At 35.7% G+C, this 24,482-nt stretch overlaps 1 protein-coding gene across 32 annotated transcripts in view; it reads left to right on the top strand.

Annotated features, from left to right (window-relative positions):
* Positions 1-24,482, top strand: part of LOC145680788 (uncharacterized) — a 246,679-nt gene that overhangs the window by 192,525 nt on the left and 29,672 nt on the right. For all 32 annotated transcript variants that reach the window (XM_081751809.1, XM_081751808.1, XM_081751806.1 and 29 more), the window contains 2 exons: positions 11,077-11,199; positions 23,430-23,552. In XM_081751809.1, coding sequence (XP_081607935.1) covers positions 11,077-11,199; positions 23,430-23,552 — 246 coding nt within the window. The remainder of the gene's footprint in view (positions 1-11,076; positions 11,200-23,429; positions 23,553-24,482) is intronic.

Below are 24,482 nucleotides of genomic sequence, written 5' to 3'. Positions count from 1 at the left end.
GCCTAGAATAAAAAAATACGACACGGGTAGACAAGAACATCATGAACTTCGTTATTTAACACATGCAATGATTTAAACTTAGTGAATCCGTCTCAAACTGATTCGAAAATCATTGCTTCAATTAGAACTTTTTTGCCATACAAATTACAACAAATTGTAATTTCCTTGGAGTGCATGAATTTTAACCCAGCTGTTTTTAATAATGCAGATTTTGAAAATCAGAGGCTGTGCAATATAGTGCAAATACCTAGGTAAGAATGTACACATAATGTTAACAGTCAAGTAGCTATAAGTAACATTAATACAAGGCAAACCAGCAGTAATGAAAAAGGGAATTGTAGGTTTATTGCTAATGTGACCAAACCTAATGCAAATGGTATTGAAGTTTTTAGAAACAATAGATATATTCAGCCTAATCCAATTAACAAACTTTGTAACAACTTTAGTAGGATAGGTGGCAGGATGTTTTATAATAGGATACAAACTAGGAATGAATGGAATTCTCCTCGCTGTTGAACGGAACATTAAACTCAAAATCAACTCAACTCAATTCCTCGCAATTCTACACAAGAGTGTGCGATTCAACACGATTTGATTGATGCAACATAAAGTAGTACTTAAACATAACGCCTGCTGGCAGAGGACTGTTGAAACCACGTCAGATACTGCAGCTCAATATCGTGAAATTGTAAATGCAAGAAAATTAGAGACAATACACTAAGCTCGTATGCTCACTAGCAGCTTGCTTTTTTCTTTGTTTCGGACAAATCTTTCTGAAAATACTTATTATTTCTTCTCATTACGTAAATAAATATATCCACAATAAGTGTTTCATGACACGATTGAACGTAAGAAGTGATAGTATGGAAACTTAGTAAGGTCGATTATATTTAACTATATTTAACGTATAGGGTCATGGAGCGTGCACATCATTAGAAATCTTGAATTCATTTATTTAACATCAGCATAATTATCTATGTGCTATTGACGACAAAAAGGAAAAGTAAATAAATACAAATAGAAACAATGAAGGAGAAAATCATCAAACTGTAACGTTCTTTCACACTTAAACAAAAATAAATATCCTGTATTGGCCCCGTTGGTTAGTTGGTTCGTGGAACATGGGATTTACACTTGAATCTAATTAGATTTCTGTCTTTCGCTTTCAATGAAGTGAATGAAGTGCGATGGTACAAAAATAAATGTTGCTCTAGATTTTTCTAATTATATAATATCGAAGTAGATTCACATCAGCATTATGATAGTTCTCCAATTATTCTGTTCATCGAATGAAAATGTAAATTGAGCAAAATCACCTAATTTTTATTGATTTTGAGGTGCTGATCACGAATGTGAAAGCGAGAATCGAATATTAGCTCTGGCTTTTCTTTTCATCCATGTCTAAAAATAACATTATAATAATAAATAGGGTAATGGCAGTAAATATCGAACCCTCCCTAAATATCGAATACGTTGGTCATTTCGTTAAAAAATAAGAATACCGAAAACATTGCGCCATATCGGAAATTTGTGAACACACCCTTCCAAACCTCGCCTTATAAAATTCAATAGGTCGAAACCTTTTGATATTAGCGAAGACGGGAAAGTTTCCTAGTCGGTGGTTCTAGCTGAAGATTGGAGAAATTACTCGTCTGGAGTCAAGTAACAAAACTACTGGACTTTTCCAATCAAAAAGTAGTAGATTCAAAAACCCATCAAGGGGAGAACCTTGTTACTAGTGTGAATCATATTGTTCATCTAAACATCAATAAAAAAAGTACATACCTGTTTCATATTTTTCAATACCAAGTCAGTGCTTGGGAAGTTTCAAATAGACACTACTAATCAAAATTACACAAATTAAAAACTTACCCCACAAATCCTAATCTTTTATTTCAACCAAAATAATTGATCACGAAGTTATTGCTATACAAACTTGTGTCAATTTGTAAATTATTAAAAAAAAATGGTTATTGCTATAACTCCTCTTGTATACGTCCCGTTCTATATAAACCATAAATAACTCATAGCATAACCGCAACACCATATTTTTTGTAAGGCGCAGCACCGCAGTAATTATCTTCTTTTCTCGTGTGATGATGTCATCATAAAGTTTCCTTTTAATGATGCAATGTCTTAATATCAATATATGTATATTTATTTGTTATAATGTTCTTCTTCAGCTATCATCTTATTTGAAGCGAAAAGAAAATAGTTTCGATATTCGAGATCAATTTCATAATATCGAAATGTCGTTCGATAAAATGGTTTCTTTAAGGAAAAGTCTACTTTTGTATAGATTGTTATTGTAATTGGAAAGGTTATTGGTGATTCTAATATTAATTTAAACTAGGCTGTTGATTGCTTTTGGACTGAATTTTAAGGCATCCAACTTGTAACTGATAGTTCATAGGTTCCAACCGTTAGAAAATATTCAGATTTACCTTTTTAGTAATGTTTTGTCATAGAGAGCCTATCTAATCGAGGTCTTACGTCGTGCTGATCGCATTACTTTAGACATTTGTCCCTTGGTGGTTCTCCTCCTCAATGTATAGTAGAATTCTTAACATTTCTTGTTGAGTATCCATACCTACTGCTCAAAACTTGACAATGTGCAAAATTAAGAACCCCAACACCAGAAAGAAAGTGTCCCCAAAACCAGAACCAAGTCTGTCAAAAAATGGAACGATGCCAGTATTCATTGTCTGCCTTGACCGAATTTGTTCAGCAGGTGAGATCCGTTATGATGTCCTAAAGGCAGGCATGAAAAACCTTCCACTTTCCTCTAACAGCTTTAATTGATAAATTATATAAGCATCAGAAGATTGAGATTGCTCTTGGGCGAAAGCCACTCCTGAGCCCACAAGAGGACGGAATTTCTGAATGAATGATGAACATGGCAAAGAGAGGATTTCCGTTGAAGAAAAGTAATTGCAAATTGTACAGTCTTCAAGAAGAAGCACACCAATCAAACATGGAAGACAAAGGAAAACATGGTTCAGATGTTTTATAGAACGACACCTTGCCCGTCTCAGAAGAAGGCTGAAAATATTAGCAAAGACAGGGCTGCGGTTTCGGAGGAGAGAATAAGCGGGCTTGTTTACTGAACTTTCGAGCTATCTTGAATCTGAAGAATTAAGTGCAATTATGGAAGACCCAAGAAGGGTCCTTAAAGCAGATGAAACAAACTTTATGTTCCACAAGGTTTCAGGAAAGTACCTTGATGTGAGAGGAGAAAACCTTCAAATTACAAAATCTAAAAAAGAAAGGGGACATAATAGTACTTTGGGACATAATAGTAGGGCATAATAGCACAGCAATTTTTGAGCTGACGGGCGTTGCGCCCCAACCATGATCATCTACAGCAACATACGAGTTTAGCAAATTATGAACAATAATGTACCTGAGCTACGGATCTACGAGAAAACAGAAACTGGTTGAATGGAGACTACAGCATTTTTGACTTACCTCCTATGGTGCAGGCCGTGGCTAGAGAATCAGAAAATCACACCTCCTGTTATTCTCTTTCTTGATGGGCACAGGAGTCATCTATCACTTCAGGTTAGTGAATAGTGTCACACTAATCGAATACTGTTGTATTGTCCTTTCCCCAACGCCATTTATCTTCTGCAACCTGCAGGCGTGTATTTTCACCCTTGAAACGAGCATTGAAGAATGCTATTTAGGACGAGAAAATAAAAACTCTCGGAGCATTGGTAACGAGGGATAATTTTACAGAAGAAGTAAGTGATCTAATCAGAGATTTAGATCTACCAAAAAGCATAGCAGAAATTTTAGCGTCACGGCTACAACAATGGTATTTATTGAAGGAAGAAGTAAATGTTTCAGTGAATAGAAATAGGAAAAAAGTTCACCTCGTTTTTTACTATGGTAGACACACTTGTAACAGGTATAGATATAAATGGTCTCATGAAGGCTCTCAAAATCAATTACTATCGTATGTAGTGGAGGTTCTTCATAAATTCCTCAACGTTTAGTTTAAGGGCAGTGCTTTTAATTATGAAAATGAACTTACTTCAATTCCAGTAGCTTATGCATTTCATTTGAAGGAATCTTATGAAAATTTGTAACCTTTACTTCAAGCCGTTAAATATTATGATTTTCTGTGGCTCATTTGTGGTGACCTCAAAGTGATAGCGCTTTTGTTAGGAACGACTCTCTTTAAGACAAAAGTGACAGGAGTACAAGAGAAACTCTTCAGCCATGGGTGAAAAATGTGCAACATGAACCACGTAGATCGTAAGCGAATGTTACTTCTTCGCTTCATATGAAATTAGATCTCATGAAAAGTTTTGTAAAGAGCATGAATCTTAAAACCTATAAGTACTTAAGAGGAAAATTCCCTCGCTTAATTGACGCCAAAGTTAAGAAAGTCGTCTTTATATGACCACAGATTCGACAGCTATTAAGAGATGATCAGCTCGACAAAATTCTACAAGATGAGGAAAAAAATGCGCGGGAAAGCTTGAAAAGTGTTTGTTCACTGGTCGTTGGAAAACACCAAGCAACAAATTACAGAGAAATACTGGCTGAGTTTTTGCTATGCCGTGAGAAACTTGGTTGCAATATGTCTCTGAAACTCCCCTTTCCTCATTCCCATCTACGTACATTTTTCCTGAGGATTGTGGAACAGTAAGTGACGAACGTAGTGAGCATTTCTATAAAAATATTGCAGCCATGGAGAAGAGATATGAGGTCAAGTGGAATTCTAACATGTTAACAGACTACTGTTGGATTATTGCAAAGGACGATCAACATGTACTATATAAAAGGCAGCCCAAGCGAATGTGCTTCGAGTGAATTCAACATAAATTTATTTTACACAAGGGATGTCACAAAATTTTGACCTATATTGTGGTGTAGTTGTTGGTTTGAAAATTTATCCCCTTCAGATCTGAATTACTATGTGTTGCACAAAAATATTTCGAATACAATTTTATTATCATTATACTATACAGATTGACACAAAATATTTATTTATTCGAAAATTGACATGGAAGTTCCAAAATTTTGATGTGCATAATTATGCCAAATTCTACTAGATGTGTGTAATATATATGACATTTTAATTTCTGAAGGCGTATATGAGACAGTTACTTTTACTACTTTTTCTCTAGATAAAAATTGTTTAAACCATCATATGAGACATTCAAAATACAATTTAAGAATATAAGTAAAATAATTTGAGTATACCAAAAGTGGAAAATATTTATACAGCTGCTGAACATATAAAAATAACTGTAGTAGACCAACACAAATACATTGTTTGCATCTCATCTATGTAAAAAGAACTTTACGATAGTAAATGACGAAACAGATTCTATCCTTTGACACATAAGTGACACATAACATATTTTGTGACACATAAGTGTACCATAAATTTATCACAATAGAAATGTACTTTCCAGTTACACAGTCCAATGCTTTCCTTTCTTGTTCCCGTTTAGATTTGGCATGTGTTATAAGATCTTGAATTTCTGGAATTAGACGTTGCCTTTCTTTGTTGCGCTCTGATTTGCTCACAGCTTGAATGTCAACACTGGTAGGTCTTCATCGTTTCTTCGGAATTTTTTTGCCTGCCTTCACAAAACTTTCTGCAATTTGCTTACGAAAATGCAAATATCAAGAGTGTTCTTAGCTGAGATTAAAAGTGCAGAACAACTACGCTTATGTTTGATCCAACTACTTACAGTTGCAAAGTCAATTGCATGTAAAATTAGTCTGAATGTATACAAATACGATATAAGAAAATCAGTTGATCTAAAAGAGCAACACCCCTATTGCATGATTAAACAATCAAATAATGTCCTACCGTAGCACTTTCACATGCTTCTCTTATGCTCTGTCTCATCCCAGTTAGTCACGTAGTTTTCAACTTAATCTTCAGGCTGCAATGTGTTTTCTCCTTCTCGGATAGTCCTACCGGACGTTTGAGGTACTGCGAGTTCCTCAGCATCCTCAACATTGATGAGTTCCAGATCAAATACATTTTCAGATTCGAGTAATTGTAAAATATTTTCTACTTCGTCGGCATTGAACATGCTGCTAAGAAGAAAGGATGTAGGAAAATAACTGTTTTCCATAATTATTACAACACAAAAGTTTGCATTGTAGAACCGTAACAACAAATAAAAGCGAATACCACATTTGACCAATTAGAGGTGTCCGCAGGATTTTACTATGAAGAAATGGTCGTAATCTCTATTAACCAGAAAGTATATTTAGCAAATTTGCGTAAACTTTTCTTTTTGGCATTTTAGGGTGTTGTACAGAGTTGACACTTTCAAGCCTACTTACAGAATGTCTTCGAATTTCTTATAAATTTCACGTTTCATGGGCAGAAGGTATATAGGCCTATCTGCCAAAATTAAGCAACGTTTATTCAAGTTCCATTCTTGAGAAGGGCCATGGCCTCCGTTCTCCGTTTTGTGGACTCTTATGGGAACAACAACAAGTTGCGTCTAACATTAATATTTGCTTTTAGTAATTTATAATAATTAAATTCGTGCTCCATGTAAATATGTCGCCTATTTAGCAATTTAATATTAACACTAATTTTATTATTAATTCTCTCTCAAAAATTAATACTAATATTTGATTTTCTTCTGCATTGCCACCGCCTCTTCCCCCAATCTAATGTGCAATTTTTCGATCTGAATGGGCATAATAATGCACATCAATTCCAGACTGCATATTTGGCATAATATAATCGTATATTTAATGCTTTTACTTTACCAGTTCTTTACTACTGTCTTCTAGTCCAAATTATTATGAGAACTCTAAGCTAATGGGTTTTACAATTTAAAAATATACAAAAAACAGTGACTTGCCTTTGCGAGCTGACGAACAACTACACATGCTGTCATTACACACATTTAGTTCTCTCTTTTTGATGATAAATGGCTGTACCAGTGCCACAATCCTGCTACGATGATGTGCAGAATTGTGTACGACTCCTCAGTATGTCCCTACTTTAACTCCTGTTTCCTGTTTTAAATATAACAAAACGATGTGCGTAAGTATGCACTAAGGGTCTCAAGGGGTTAAATTTTATTTTACTTTGTTTCATTTGGAACTGTTGGATTTTGTCTATAATAATTGTGAATTCTTACTCAACTTTAAAGAAATTAGGACTACTTCATGCCGATTTTACTTGATGTAGTAAAACCATATTTGTACAAATTTGTTCTACAACAATTTGAAGCTCGTTATATAACATTGATTTGCGCATTTTAAAGTATGGATGTACATGGGTATAAAGGTTATGGGCTAGTGAATCTTAACTATACCTAAACTTATCACATTACGGTTAAATGCATGTAAAATATCTTAATCTCTGTATTTGCAACTACTTTCGTTAAATGTTTTCATAAATTGTAATTAATACATTTGAAATGTACTGATACCGTTGTAGAAAGATAATTGTTTTCATAACCAGAGTTGAGAATAGTGCACTACTATTACATTTTCTCATATTATGCTTAAATGAAAGCAAAAATCATAAATTTAAACAATTTACGTGCTTTCGATCAAAATTCGTTCAACAGCGTTATTGACGGATTACATGACGTATTCCGAGACTTTCTATGCAACTAGGTGTTCAGCTAACATTTTTGTCTTCAAGTATGTCTTTTTTTTTTTTTTTTTTTTTTTTGTTTAATACCGAACATTAACTGCAGCTTACAGTTCACGTTTCACTTTTTCTACCTTTTCTGTTCTCACGTACTTCATGATATTGTTTCTTCTCAGCCAATGTCCCGGGCGCATTATTTTCCTATTTTAGATTACAACTGGCAGAATGCCCTTCGTAGGAGAAACTTTAGCCGTATACATATCTGCATACGACTACGTGTTCGAAATTGTATTCTGAGAATAGCCCATAGGTGAGTGTATTGGTTTTATTATGGAACACAGAATTCCAAAATTTAATGATTTTTTCAAACATCCCGTGCTAGTAGGTTAATAATTACAAATATCACAATTATTAATTAAATCTGTAGCCGATATAATTATATTGCCTTACCAATATACACTGAAGTGTGCTAGAAGCTGATTATTAACACTGCGTTGGTCGCGCCATCCACCTTTACGTGAGTGGTCGCGCGTTCTACTATAGTAAAACATCAGTATTTTTCTATAGCGATATGATTTTTAGCGATATTCGGTCTTGGGTATGTTAGTTATAGTATTATACACGTTTCAAAATATTTTAAAATTATTTTGTTTGATTAATACAAGAACATTGACAAAAATAAACATTTGTTATATCGTATTTAATCGAACAAGTGTTGAACTGACAATCGAACAAGTGTTTCGGTATAAGTAAGTGTTCATATAACAGCGTAAATCTTTTTCTATTAGGTAGAATGATTTAATGTAATCTTTTTGAATGTCTGCCTACTCCAAGCAATCGTCACACACGCTTTTCTCCTGGTCTGGGAACACCAATCTCTGGCATTTCCCAATAGTTTTTACTTGTTGACTTGTTGCAAGAATGGCCACAAAGGAAACATTTTCCAAACTCAGAATCTCCGTCTTGTGGTAATGGAACACTTTCAGAATCAAACAGAAGTCTTCCCCTGCGCCAAAGCTCGTTTGGCAAGGATTCCACGGCTAAACGTTAGCTTATTGCTGGTTTTATCAACGTAGATCAAAACCTAGATCAATGAAGAAATTCTTTTGTCTGATATTCTCATTATTTTCATTTGCTCTAAATATATTAAGAGCATTAACATAGCTACGTTTTTCATCAATTCGTCATCAATTAGGCATAAAAGAGATGCCTTGTGGGCCAAGCCTATCGATAGCTGATATTATATTCAAATTGCAAGTACGTGAGTTTCTTGGCATTATAGAATCTACATACCAGCGAGAAGATTCTACTTTCTTCTCTCTACCGATATAATACGCACGTGTATCGAGAGAAGGTGGTGCAGCAAGATCCATGACTTCAACACTGGCCTGTACTGGTATGTTTTCTTCTTCCGGTATATTACCTCGTACATCTTCGGCATCACTGCACTCAACTTTTTCTTCATCAAAATCTTCCTCGAGCTCCTACATGTCATCAATCTCAAATGCACTTTCACAGTCACTTTCTGCCTCTTCTAACTAAAGACGCACTTGTTCTCTATCATGCACTGATATTTCATATATTAAAAACACGTATTCCACAAAAATAACGTGAAAATGTAAAACGAAATAAATCACTAAAACGAAACAAACTAGTACGCCAATAGTCGCGCAATCTACAATAGTAGAACACTTATGAAATCATGGAACAAATCTGAGCAGGTGCAAGAGCAAACGCTGAAAATTGACTCGAATGTACAGAAGGATTTTGGAAAAAGGTACATAACCGCTTAAGGTCGAGCGTGTTGCCAATTGCTCAGGATTCTAAAAATAAAACACCTGTTCTACAATAGTAGAACGCGCGACCACTTCTGTGTTAAAGCCAGAATGTATTTCTGAATGTTACACTATATCGTATTAAAATATATACAAAATCCTGCCTAATACTTTAAATTTCCATCTTGGATTTACCATGAGATAACTCGTCATGTCCGTTACAAGTTTCTCCCCCTCTCTCTCTGTCATCTCACACACGTTCACTGTGGCAGTGCAAAACCGAGTTTGCATCTAAATGCTATAAGAGTTACCGTGTGTCTCGTTGAAAGTTTGTCCGTAGATGCTAGTAATGTTAAAAATCTGTACAAACGAATACCAGAAACCCACAGAGGTAATACAATGGATAAAATGACACCGCACAGAAACGAAATATCGCACGAGCCACCGGTGACTCGTAACGCAGAGAACGTGTCAACTTATTTTGTATTTGCTAGGTTTTAAAACGTGTTTGTTTACGTTTCCCTTAACTTATATATTCAGTGGTTAACAAACTATATCTACAATGGAAAGAAGTGATTCTTCATATCAAAACAAGCCATGTCATATGGACCTGTGATGAAATGTACACAGTTCCAAATTTTGGGCTCTTTAGAAGCATGAAAATACTGTATAGCAACCAGCCTAATTTAAAACACAACAAATTAGGTTGTGGTGTCTTTATCAGCGTAGTGAAAGTAACAAACATAGCAAAGATGTGCATATCAACAATGTACGATGTGTGTCGAAGTAACTCCCTTTAGGTCATATTTTCCAGACACTAACAGCAATCATCACATATGCTCTGAATTAAAGGATGACTGGAAGTGGGCAAAAGTATGTCTTTATAGCAGTGAATAGCAGCGTAATGGGTTCACAGTAAGTAGGATTTGTTAGGGACCGTCAGCTTCACGATTCCTCTGTTCGTAAAAATGCATGTTGCAATGCATTATATTATAATATACAGTACTTCATATTTTCACAGTGATAAGCGTTCACAATTTAAGGTAGTATGCGATAAACTGAAATGCATTGAAATTTGGAAGTAATCCCATCTGGAATTGAAATGTGACTCTTGTAAAAATTCACGTACCTTAGCCTAAATCAGATCACGCGTCTTCATTGTATTGTAATTGATGCGAATCAATGTTCCACTTGTAACACAGAAAGATAGACACATGAAAACAATTAAAAATCGCAACACTTTTCACTGCGAATCAAATGAATAACTGATTTTGCCTGTGATCGATACTCAAAAATCAACACTATTCTACTATTGATACTGGCTAGTCCTAGGAGACTTAAACACATCAAAGAAAGTATGAGTACAATTTATCTTAAAATCGTTAAAATTAGCTGTGATTTTAGTTCAAAATTTGTGTTAAGTTAGGATAAAACATCATACAAATTAATTTCTAGATTTTATAAATATTATTAAATATTATGAAATGCGGTAATTTTGTCGTCTGCTTAATTAGATATAATTGTAATATTTAAAACATTTACTTATGTAAACATAAATTTTGCTAAATTTGGTGACATTATAGAACTGGTGCCCAAAATTGTTGGAAATGAAATAATCGATTGAAATGTTACCGAATATGTGTGAATACTTACACCTTATTTGATCAAAATGTTTTTATCTCATTAGACTTTTATTTCATACAACAGATGACAAAGGATGTGAAATTTCCGAATTCCAATGTCATGATGGACAATGTATCAGTAATCGTTATGTTTGCGATTCTGATAATGACTGTGGAGATGGTAGTGATGAAGATCGTGACATGTGTGGTAAGTATCAGTACACCTGATAAAATCATGATGTCTGAGAGACGGCTGAAAAGTTAAGAGTCTCTAGTAATCTCTAAGAAGGACAGCTGCACTTGTGTCTTCGTTTTAACATAATCTTTTCGTATATCAACACATTTAGTCACGCGATGTTGATTTGTCATTATCACATAAGAAGCAGTTATTTAAACGTCTCTACGGCTATAATGACTAGAATATCACTTCCGAAATGAAATCCGGCTACTGCCCTTGTTAAATTTCGAATCAAACAAAAATCGGAGGGTACCAAATCTATTGAATGGGTTGGATGAGGAACGTTTCGAAACAAGAGTCCATGAATAATTATAATGATAGCTATTAATGTGTGACCTAAAGCAATATCTTGGTAGCAGAAAACAACTCTGGTCAGCATTTGTGGCCACTTCAGGAATAAACCAAGTGTTCTAGGAAAAGAATAAAAAGTTGATAAAAATTCGAGTGATCACGGCTTTAACCTTCCCTACAATTTTTTTGGAAACTTAACCAAAAGATTACTGCTGATTTGAATTGTCCAAAGCATATATTCCCTTGACGTCATCACCGTACTTCGCAGAGTATTAGGCAAGTTATAAGGATGGTACGATAACAGATTGTACTTCGTATCCTTCACATTAGTTCGCTTCAGGGGAAGTAACGCTGGGAAGCAACCTTGAGGATCGGTACATGAAACACAATCAGTAGTATAGAAAGAGTATTTTCTAGACAGGTAAATGGTTCAAAATCAAACATTTTTATGGTATTTATTCATCTAAACGTGTCCATTTTCTCCATATCTGAAATATGACTTACTACACATATCAGTCGTGGACAACATGAATGAATAAGTGAATAATAAATCCTTCAATTCTTGAAGTTAACAAACGTAACTTACAAATGTAATTCGCCTATTGCTTCTGTGTTCCGCGCAAAAGTTTTGAGTTTTATCTTATTTAGTTCTGCATTATATTCTTTTCTACAATCATCTTTCGTACATTTCTTGAGTAAAAAAAACTAAAAATGACAATAAGGATATTCGTATTGAAAATAAAGGATTCATATAATGTTACTATGAAACTCACTATAGTATTTTGCATACGATATTTAACTAATAATGCTTCAACATACGATAGTGTAAACGTCGAACCGACATATATTGGACTTAGAGTATTAATTTTGGTCGATACGGACTACAGACATTTATACAAATGTATTTTTAAAACTACAATTAAACAAATAAATATACCTTTATTAACAGCAAAACAAAAACACGTAAGTACACATGTATACATATTCCAATGAATCGATGAAAACTAAAAATATCAGAGACAAACACATTTCAAATAACATGTTCTCACTAGGACTTACATGATAAGTTTCTCAATCTACAGGTAATGAATATCTATTATCTTTAATTAACCTGTAGTATATACAACCAGGAGTTGTCAAGTTAGCTGATTGATTGAATTTACAGTAGTTGCCAAATCAAAATCCAAGCCAACTACAACAGTTCATCCCGGATACTTTCTTCCTGCGTGTGTCCTGTTGACGATATAACGATACTCTCTAATGATTGTAATAATTTTCTAGAGTAAATAAGCAAACCTTGATGGACCAGATCTTATAGGTAAAGGTCCGGGCTAATAACAAACAAACTAATAAGGTACCGAAATATACTTGAGTGTGCACTTAAATATAATGTTTATATCTACGACGACTTCCAGTGAGCAATGATCCTCACATAGCTTATTAATGTAAAGAAATAAAAAATTAATACTTAACTATCTCTTCTTTAAAAACATTTACAGAGTTCCTTTTCCTAGCAAAGGCTTTCTAGTTTGCAACAATGCTTTAAGTTTCAATATGATTTTTATTCTCTAATCTCTTTGCATATGCATATGTCAAAAAACTTTGTTGTAATTTTATTCGGTATAATATACTTCACGTAATATTTTGTCACTGTAGAATAGGGTACAGTGTTTTACAGTTTTGTTGGAAATTCGATGACGCCTAGTGCGGAAAAGGTGCCATTACACCTTTGACACCAATGACAGAAAAGCTACTTCTGGTTGCTTTTAGAATTACCTGATGGCTATAATACAATTATGTTATTAAAATAAACTTGTAGCAATTCCAGCAAGTACGTAATTTTAAAATGTTTGAGTCAAAGTACAACCATATTAGCTCAGTTGTTGGAATTAATTTCCAGATTCTGTTTGGAATGCTATTTTAACTATGGTTATACTCATAACTCTTGATATAACACGATTTTCTTTGTGCAACTCTTCGCTTATTTTGCTCTGTACGCAAAATAACCCAGAACTCACCACGGGACGGTGGTTGCACATCGAGTTCCGCTCACTCACCCACCCAATAGACATACGTTGACATTTGACCTTAAGTCACGTAGTTCTTTTTGGTCTCGAAACGGGACATTCTTGTTCTAGACTTCAGTTTGGCTCTAACGTAGATGTCTCTTGGGTTCTGGCCGCACTTTTTCGACGTTCCCTCGGACAATAACTTCATTGTGCGTTCCACAGCTTGACTATGGCAAGGGAATGTTGTTAGAGTAGCTGAAGTTCGGATGTTTTCTTCAAGCTGCTGGTCCTTAATGTTTCGTGTGATTGGCGGCTCTGTTAGACATTTATGCCAATTAATCATGTCGTACTAATTTTCAGCTGTAAAGTTCAATTTCGGAACAATGAAGTCACGTAGGCAGCTTGATTTCGGAATCTTTCACCTGCGGCACGTTTTTTTATCCTTCTCCAGCCTAACGTTCGAATATGCGGATATCCATCTGCTATTGTCAGGTTTTCATGATGACTGTAGTATTCGTTTGTTTGTAGAGCAGAATGAACTATGTGTTGTAGATTTTCTGGCAGCATACGTGATAGCTTACCTATGCTAAACAGATGCATGGCGCCCATTTCGCACGAAGGATTTCGCCGTATTGAAAACCAGATGGTAGCGTATAGTGTAACAATGTATTGGCAAAGTAGACACAAGCTTGAACTAGGTTTATCAGTACTGATGTAGTGCCGAAGCATCCTACAGGCCAATGTAAGCCATCGTGATAATGGTTCTGGTTTTCTGTTTGCTAGATCGGTAGTACACATTCCTGTAGCAACAGCCTTATAAATTTCAAAGAGATAATTCTGGTCGCTGCTTAGACCATCTTGGTTTTCCATTTCAGACACCCATTTAACGGGAATGGGTGTAAAGGAGACGATCGGTGAACGTTCACAATCCTTTAATTTCTTTCCGATGTGGCCGGAAAAAGCATTGGATCCGGTCGTCCCAACATCCAATTTAGTAACCAGGTGTCGAAATGGTAACTCGTTAGTTTGAAGTAGGCAAATGAGATGCTGCAGTTCCTTTCCTATAGGTCTTTGTATCTGACTTATCACGCAGTTATCCCATCCTGTGTTCGTGCCTTCACCATCGCTGTCGACTGTCTCAAGACTTGACACGTCGTACTTGATCTTCTCTAAAAGCTCCAATATAGAGTCGGCAATATCCCTCAAAGTGCCTGACTTAGGTGTGGCATAACCCAACTGGGCTCCAATATAACTGTTACATGCTTTTCAGTAACCTCTTGTCTTTGTAGTTTGCCGTTATTTTTTTCTTGCACAAGAGTTGCATCATTTTTTCTGTCGAAGTAGATACTTGTAATCGCCCGGCCTAGGTGAACCTTTTCTTTCTGGATCTTCTCAACTAGTTTATCTTTTCCTCTTCGTACCTTAGATCTGTCAATAACAAGATTTTTGTTCTCTGGCGTTATGAGTCTCACGTCCTGAAGTACTGCAGAAGCGATCAAAGCAATGTGTCTGTCTAATGCTCCAGTTCTAAACGCTGCCTCCGCTGTATTTTAAAGTCAGATGCGCTTTATGCCTCGTTTTATTTTTGGTCGCGCCTCAAAGTCAGATCCCGACATGCTTTCCCATTCAACAGCTTCCCTGGATTGCCCTGACGACTCCAGTATCTTTGACCTGTGCCTATGCCTAACCCCACTAGTTGATGGACTTGCTTCAACACTTCCAGCGTCTTTCTTGGTAGTCTGCCCCTTTTAAATATGCTCATTTGACGAAAAAAATGTTTGACAGAGATTTGCTTGTTCGGATCTCAATGTTACCAATGCTCATTTTTTCTGATGTTCTCTCGTCCAGAAGAAACCTAAATTCTCGTTTTAGAATCTTGCGTTTCCTCTCACATTTGCAATCTTTGACGGTCTTACATTTGCAAGACGCAATATCAAAAAGAGACTTTTCCGGGTGTGCAACAAAACCTGCACGAAGTATTGCTTCTTTTCCTTGTCGAATGAAATGTCTTTCCTTGGTGCGACCACAGGAATGCTTGATTTATGCCAAATATGTACAACTGTTTGTCCAACTAGTTTACAAATGTCAGTCACTGATAATTTAGTTACACTTTCGTCACAACTTAAACTACTACGAAACCAATTAGAATGTCGCATAACGTCAACGTACGTGGGTAACTGCACTTCACTCATTTCACTTCGAGTGCCAAATAAGCCTCGATTCTCACTTTCCGGCGTTGGTCTACTATGAGGTTTTCCTTTATCTTGCTTTTCACTACTTCCAAGCTTAGAAACCAAAGTATAAAAAATGTCTCTGAATCGTATCGCACTAACAAGACTGTAACTTTAGGTACAATGAACAAACTCTCTGTCTTAACAGAAACAGTAGCGAACTTAAACCGTTAACGCGTATGCTGCAATAAACTGGCCTGTTAGATTGCTTGACCGAAGTACGCAATATTTATACCACCGCCGAACTTTGAGCGAAAATATTCTAGAAACGTCGGCGTAGGTTCTGGAGCCAATGAAGCGAACGGGAGGTGCGCGAATCTTCTGGACGGAGCCCGACGTTACGACGCCGCTCCAAGAGCGAAGCCAAAGTAAGCAACCACAAGCTGTGTAGCCTGCGATAGATGGCATTTGCTGTCGGTGTATTCAACAAGCGAACAGTTGCCAAAAACAAATCGTGTTATATCAAGAGCTATACCTATAATCATCGTTAAATTGTCATTCCAAACAAAATCTAGACATTAATTCCAAAAACGGAGATAATATGGCTGTACCTTGACTCAGAAACATTTTAAAATTATTTACTGGCATTGCTACAAGTTTTTTTAAAATAAAATAATGGTATTATAGCCATCAAGTAACTCTAAAAACGACCACAAGTAGCTTTTCTGTTATTGGTGTTGTGCGAGTTGCCTAACCAAACACTTAAAATCTTTTAAGTCCGTTGGGACAGGGTAACGGGTTGTCCAAAAAATAAAAAATAAAATAATTCAGTAATGTTGGCGCACTAACCGTCATCGAATTTCCAACAAAAGTGCAAAATTCTCCACCCTAGTGTAGAAGCATTATTTTAACTGAAATAGAATCTAATTATTGTACTTCTTCATTTCTTTCGATATTTAATTTGAAGCCTTAACTTATTGGTTTAACAATTTTCTTAAATGAAGTTAAAAGTGATGAGTTAAGTATATTCCTTTTTCCTATATCGAAATAAGAAATCCAATGTTCATTCAAAGAAACTCTTGTACATTTAACTAGATGCTTTACTTTCTGGTAATGTAAGTTACGATTTTTTCCTTATCTGTAAAAACTTTTCTTTGTAATTCTTCTATGTTTTGTGATTTTAAATTAGAATGTTCTAAGTATAAGTACTATAAACTTTTATCCTGAGTGGAAGTAAAAATCTACTTTATTGTGTTGTACTCCGAATAAGTGTAAATTTCAAGTGCAATTTGTCCTTGTTTAAACTATCTATCAGTTATTTCACTACTTGAATATAATCAATTCTGCTATATACTAATGGAGTCAATAAATTCGTGGACTAGAACCCAGAATATAGGCAACCAGTAGAATATATGGTTGGTGTGCTCGATGTGACTGCGATTTCCAGGTGACTGCTTGTCTCATTAGTAGTTGATGGTAGAGGGGACCCCCTGTTTCATCTCCTGTTATTATTCAAGAACATTTGATCAGTTTCAGCACTTCTGATCGTTGAACTCCTCGTGGCTAAGCGGCTAGCGTACGCGCCTTTGGCATGGGAGACCCGGGATCGATTCCCGGCGGGAGCTAATGTGGTTCGGATTCCACGTTAATCAATAGGCCCACGTTTCATATAGCCTCGCTGCTGAAAGGGACGCTAAACCAAAATCAACTCATCTCACTTCTGATCGTTGGTCCTGTGTAAGAATGCGTGGGACAGGTGCTGGGTGACATGCGACATGTTCAAATCATCCGTCAGAATGTTGGGATACGTACATTGGCAGATCCGTACTGCTGCTGCGATGTCGTCTACCGACTGGAAACGGTTAGTGCACACAGCACAGCGGACCGGACATTGTCACTTTACATTTGCCTGATTATCTGCAACGTTGCTGCAGCGGACCTGCCTAGTTTTTTGGCAGAACTTGATGTTTGCCCGTTGCTCAAACTGCGATATAGTCCAAGCCTGCCGCTCCGCAATCAACTCCTTTCACAAAAGAAACAATACGTCTGATTACATGCGATGCACAGACCTTCCTCTTGCTGAGCCGAGAATTGAACTTCCCCTGCTTCCTTCAGCATATCACTTATCAGCTGTAGTATTCTAGTAGCGCCACACTGCGTCCAGTCCACGAACTTATTGACTGCGGTATTATATATAATATGAAAAGGCATCATATTTTCATTCGAAAAACAATAATTTTCTTTCATATTCAATAAATAGACAACTTTATCATGTAACATTAAGACTGATGATTTTAAATCTATAATTGAAGACTTTGAGGCAAACGCCCGTCAAGTAAAAAAGTTAACCTGTAAAGGAGATAGCTTCATATGGATTTCTGGTCGTCCAATTTTCTTGGAACTTAGCATATTTATACTAGACCGAAAATAAATCGACAAGTATATTTTTGTTTCTTTCGGAAAATAGGTTAAGGGGGCAAAGTGCACCTTTTTAAAAAAGGGTCCCCTTGACTAAAAAGGTCATATTATAGAAACCAAACTCTCCCGATGGAAAGATGACTTCAAAGTACGAAACACGGGTTTTGTCGTTTTTGCGAGAAAAGAGTTTCAGGGGGCAATGGCCCCCTTCGAAATGACAAAGGACGCCGCACAATAATTACGGAAATTAGATTTCTGTGGAACTGCTTGAAATCGTGATATGTTGTAGATATTGTGTAAATGAGAAAAAGTCTCAATGAGCACAACCAAACATCACTGACCGTTTAGCCACTACAGGGCCACTTTTTAAAAAACAGCCGAACATTACGATACTCTAGATTTCGATAAAAATGATTGAAACTCTGATATGTTGTAGATACTGTGATGCTGAGAAAAAGTCTCAATTGGCACAGCCACCAATCACTGACCGTTTCGCCACTACCGTGCCATTTTTGTGAAAGCAACCAAAAATAGTGATATTCTGGATTTTGAGAGATAATGATATTCTAGATTTTAATGAAAATGACTGAAACTGTGATATGTTGTAGATAGTACGGTCCTGAGGAAAAGTCTCAATAGGCACAGTCACAAATCACTGACCTTTTGGCTACTACAGATCCACATTTTGGAAAACAGCAGAAGGTAATGGTATTAAGAATTTTGGTAAAATCAATGAAACCGTGATGTGTTGTAGATATTGTGATCATGAGAAAAGGTCTCAATTTGTACAACCATCCATCACTGACCGTTTGCCCACTAAAGGGCCACTTTTTTACAGGACGGATAGGGGTTTGAAGAAAATCGTAGACCTTTCCGTTGGTGGCCCTAGTACCCTTCTATTTTTCATAGAGACATGAACTATACCTCGCTGTAAAGGATATGGAACGCAAATTCCAACGAACTAACTTTTGTGCCCCTCGTTCCAAACTCGTAGAAGAAGAAGACGAAAAGTTTGAAGAAAATGAGATTTTTTGTTTTTTGGAATTTTTTTAAAAGCTGCCAACACTGTTACTTGTCGTACGCAGGAAAAATATTTTCGCGTATACGCCAGGCATTGGATACCATCATGTAAAGAACTGAAGGGCGAAAGTTCAATACCAAGTGAGAAAAAATTCCATATATGTTTCCCACAAGAATCACCCTGTAAATATTTCTCGAAATATTTTGGTCTACCCTGAATTCCCTAATTAGCACAGAGATATAATCCATACCTATTAAATAGCTTATAATACATAACTTCCAACGAGGTAACTTTTGTTCTCCCCGTGCATAACCCGTAAAAGAAGAAGAAGAAGAAATTTTAAAATAATAAAAATAAAATACATTTGTTTTGAAGCTTCAGGAACTATGGCAACACTATTATTTGTCATACGCTAGAAAACTCCTTTTAACGTGTACGCCAGACACTGAGTACAATTATGTAAAAAAACATGAAGAGCGAAAGTTCAATATCAATTGATAAAAATTTCAAACGTGTGTTCTACGATAATCGCCCTGTAAATATTTTTCGAAATATTTTCGTCTACCCTGACGCTCCTAATCGTCATAGAATACAAGCCATACCTCGTTGGGAAGCTTATGACACATAGATTGCAACAAAGTAATGTTTGTGCCCCTCGTGCCAAACCCGTAAAAGAAGAAGAAGAAAAATCAAAAAAACATTTGAAATAAAAAATACATTTTCTCAAAGTTGGCAACACTGTTATTTCTCGTGCGCATGAACGGCCATACGTAGGTATCATTAGTTAGGATGTTCATTTATCTTTATTAATACCACTTTTTATGCTTGTAAATCCTTTAGAGGGAGAGTCTCCCTCCCTCAAATTCTGAGGGGAAGGGGAACTCGAACATCTAACTTCTCCCCATACTCTTCCGCTGCTAGACTCCCAATGTGGAATAAATGAACACCATTCAAATGTTCGGTCCTACCTAAAGAAACAGACACCTAAATTATCTCTTTAGGTTAATTAGGAGCGAAGTGATAGAGGTTTAAATTGCTGGCTCAACACTTGAGCCGTTCGTCCTGTAAAGGTTAAATTAGCAAAAGGTAACGGTATTCTGGGTTTCGGTGTAATTGCAGGAAACTGTGATATGTTGCTGACCGTTCGGCCACTACGAAGCCACTTTTTTGAAAACAGTAGAAGGTAAATGTATTCTGAATATTGGCGGAATTGATTGAAGCCATAATATGTTTTTAATATTGGATTTTAAGAAAAAGATACAATGGGCACAACCACCCATCACTGACAGTTTGACCACTTAAGGACGACATTTTTTAACAACAGCACAAGTTAGGTCTGGATTTTGGTGGAATTGGTTGAAACCGTGGTATATTGTAGACATTGTGATCCTGAGAAAACGTCTCAATGAACACAACCACCAATCACTGACCATTTGGCAACTACGGGACCACATTTCTTAAAACAGCAGAAGGTAAGGATATTCTGGAATTTTGGTGGAATTGTATGAAGCCACGAAAAGTACTATCCAACAACCCTGAAAAGGGATGGTGAGAGTAGCGGCTAACATCATTCAAGCATATACAACATTCCGATGCTCATCTTGAGGGACAGAGGGAAACCGTAGAAAGCATTAGACAATTTCTCTCAGGATCATGACATCTACAACGTAGCGCAGGTTCATTCATTTACACCGTAATCGTTATACCGGGCTGTTTTCAAAAACCTGGACCTGGAGTTGCCATACGGTCAACAATTGATGGTTTTGTCCATTAAGACTTTCTCTCGGCATGAGAAGATCTGCAACATATCACAAATTTACTCATTCTTACAGAAACCCAGAACATTGTTTTACTTGGCTGTTTTCAAGAAAGTAACCCTGTGGTGACGAAAGGATTAGTGACTTGTGGTTGTGTCCATGAAGACTTTTTTTTTAGGATGACAATATTTACAATATTCGACGTTTTCTGTCATTTTGACCGTCATCCAGCATATCAGTATCTTCAACCCGACTGCTTTCAAAGAAAAGCGTCGTACTGGCCAAACGGTCAGTAATTGGTGGTTTTGCCCATTAAGATGTTTTGTAAGGATCACAATATCTAAACATATCACGGTTTTAAACAATTCCACCGAAACTCAGAATACCGTTACCTTCTGTTCTTTATTAATAAGTGTCACTGCAGTGGCCAAATGGTTAGTTAATGGTAGTTGTGTCCTTTGAGAATTTTTGTCAGGATCATAATATCTACAACATATCACGGTTTTAAGCAATTACACCGAAATCCAGAATACCTTTACATTCTGCTTTTTTCTTTTTTTTTTTTAAAAAAAAAAAAGGCTTGCAGTGGCCAAACGGTCAGTGACGGATGGTTGTACAAATTGGGACCTTTTCTCAGGATCACAATATCTACAACACATCAAGGTTTCATTCATTTTCAACGAAATCCAGAATATCGTTATATTCGGCTGTTTTCAAAAAAGTGACCCAGTAGTGGCCAAACGCTCAGTGATTTTTGCTTGTGCCCATTGAGACTTTTTCTCAGGCACACAATATCTACAACATATCACGATTGCAAGCGATTCCACCTAAATCTAATTTCCGTAAGGATTGTGCGGTGTCCTTTGTCATTTCGAAGGGAGCCATTGCCCAATGAAACTTTTTTCTCGCAGAAACGACAAAACCCGTGTTTCCTACTTTGAAGTCATCTTTACATCGGGGGAGTTTCGTTTCTTTAATATGTCCCTTTTAGTCAAGGTGGCCACTTTTTTGAAAAGGGGCCCTTTGCCTCCCTTAACCTATTTTCCGAAAGAAAGAAAAACATACTTGTCGATTTATTTTCGGTCTAGTATAAATGTGCTAAGTTTGAAGAAAATCGGAGGACGAGAAACCCTTGTGAAGCTATTTCCTTTACAGTTTCACTTTTTGTACTTGACGGGGTTTTGCCCCAAATTCTTCAATTCAATAGGTTCGCTATTTGTCCTGCATTTTCTAATATGATATAACACTTCGCCACTTCTGAGTTCCGTTGTGACTATATAATTATCCTTCGGAGGAGGAGAACCTAGTTCGATTTTCGATGTGGATTGTGTACTTAAAATTAAGCTATAGATGCAACGTCCAATGTCCTCTGTGGGAAAAGCAAAACTTCAAGCGAAATAGCTTCTGCACTTTACCACTTGTAGAGATTTTATTCAGAAAATCATAATTGTAACTTAACTTGTAATTTCTTATAACAGTGTACGTGGTTTGTAGCACATTATATATTTATATTATTTCTTAATTATTATTTCTAGATAAAACATAAAGTAGAACTTATTAACTTAATTCAGTGTTTATAAAGGCCATTTGTATTTGTGACATCCGTTGTTTTATCGCTGGTACCTGCTTTCGTATTATTATCATTTTTATCATAGAAATAGTAATATTGTTCTTAACCTTTATCTGTTTTGTCAATGGGCGTGTATTTTTTTAAAATTAACTTCAGATTTGTCTCATATATATTACTTCTGGTAATTCTACCTACACCCATAAAATTGTACTTGATTTCTTACCTTCTATGCAATCCGCAATTTTTTTCATTTATTGCAGGAAAGCTATTCGTAAATGTTCAGAACATTCCTCGTATTCTACTAGATTTTTCAATGCAAAATACAGTTAAATATTTAATTATCTTCCTGTACTGAATCAGTTCAGAAGACAGCTGTAGCAAATACATTATGTTTTATTTAGTATTATGCTGCAAATTGTCTAATTCATCGTTTTGCTTTCTACCATTTCAATTCCTATTTCAAAGGAAGGAATTTAATACAAACACCATATACTATATATCTAACTTTATTACAACTACCTATATTCTTTGAATTTTCCATATGTAAAGCTTCATATTGTTCATTCTTAAGCATCTGTTGAATGATTTTTTAAATTGAGGTCTCCGATGATAATCATCACACACTTGTTTCCAATGTTATTTATACTCTTCAACTTCATTATATTCCATCACATTTCATTTTCACTGGTGTATTGTGCAATTATCAGTTTGAGGTAACTTTGATTATTTTTGTTGATGAGATAACTAGATAACAAGCGCCGTTTTCACGTTAAAATCATAATGTACATGTAGGTAGATAAACATAAAATTTCCAAAAATAACTTAGCAAAATGTTTCATTAAAAGTCAGTTTTTTTTTTTTTGTCCTAGGTTGTAATTTGCTTTTTTATTAAATAGAAAAATTAACAAATATTGTATCGAAATTAATTTTACAAAATCTTGTTTACCTTATTATTATTTACAGAGCAGAGAGTATGCAATGAAAAGGAGTTTCGGTGCTCCTCAGGGATGTGCATAGACGTGGACAATGTTTGCGATGGTCTTACACATTGCGTAGATGGCAGTGATGAAGATCCTATAAGTTGCAGTAAGAGAAAAATACTTTTATTTCCTTCCCAGCTTACTTAACATTGATTCTGTACAAGATTGAAATAAGTAATGATTCCATTACATGATATACAATACACCCAGAAAAAATCGTGTATCGAAGTTGAATTTTTATATTTTGACGCAAGTTTGGGTGTTTTGTGATACTCCACCAGGAGAGAGAACTGCATACTGAACCCCAACTGAAGAGACAAAACACAAAACAGTTTTACAGTTACTGAAATTTCTTCAATACACCAAAGCAAATAAAAAATGATGGTGTAAGCATTTCACTACAATGTCTTCGTGGCCAAACTAAAAATTGATATGTACGGATCTATGTTTCTGTTTGATGTTGAAAGACTGGATATTTCCTCATAGGATACAGTATTAATTCTTACATAATAAAACATAAGTATAGAACTTTTAGAAGAAAACCAACTTGTGTAGCAAGTCAGGGGTGTCAGTCGTAAACAATGTACCCAAGAATGCTTGGCCTGCCAAACACCCAAACTGAATTTCGGGTATAAGGCATCCATTAAGACATGCTTACAAAAGCAAACGATTAATTGTAGTAGAAGAATATATATCCTTCTCCCTTTCAGAAGCGTAATTGTCGAAATCGCTGCAACAAATGTGGACTCATTTTTAATTGCTTGATTACATATCAGATTTCATGCCTCCAACTTAATGAATACTCACATTTAAAATTCTCTGACAAAAATCCAAAATTTTCATAATTGTTATTGTCCCCGTTAGACATCGAAGTTTTTAAAAAGACTGAAACATGTTTATTAATTAATTCAAAGGATTTTGTTTACTAGATATCTTTCTACAATTTAAACTGAACCTCAAAAAGTTTTTTTTTCTCCTTTCTGTATAAGAATTGAAAATTTAAATATAGAAATTGTTCCCTTTCGTCATTAGCTTC

This window comes from Thermobia domestica, chromosome 3 (assembly GCF_964235325.1).
Source record: "Thermobia domestica chromosome 3, izTheDome1.hap1.1, whole genome shotgun sequence".
Taxonomy (NCBI): domain Eukaryota; kingdom Metazoa; phylum Arthropoda; class Insecta; order Zygentoma; family Lepismatidae; genus Thermobia; species Thermobia domestica.
Note: the sequence above shows the minus strand (reverse complement) of the source record. Positions and strands in the feature narration are given on the sequence as shown.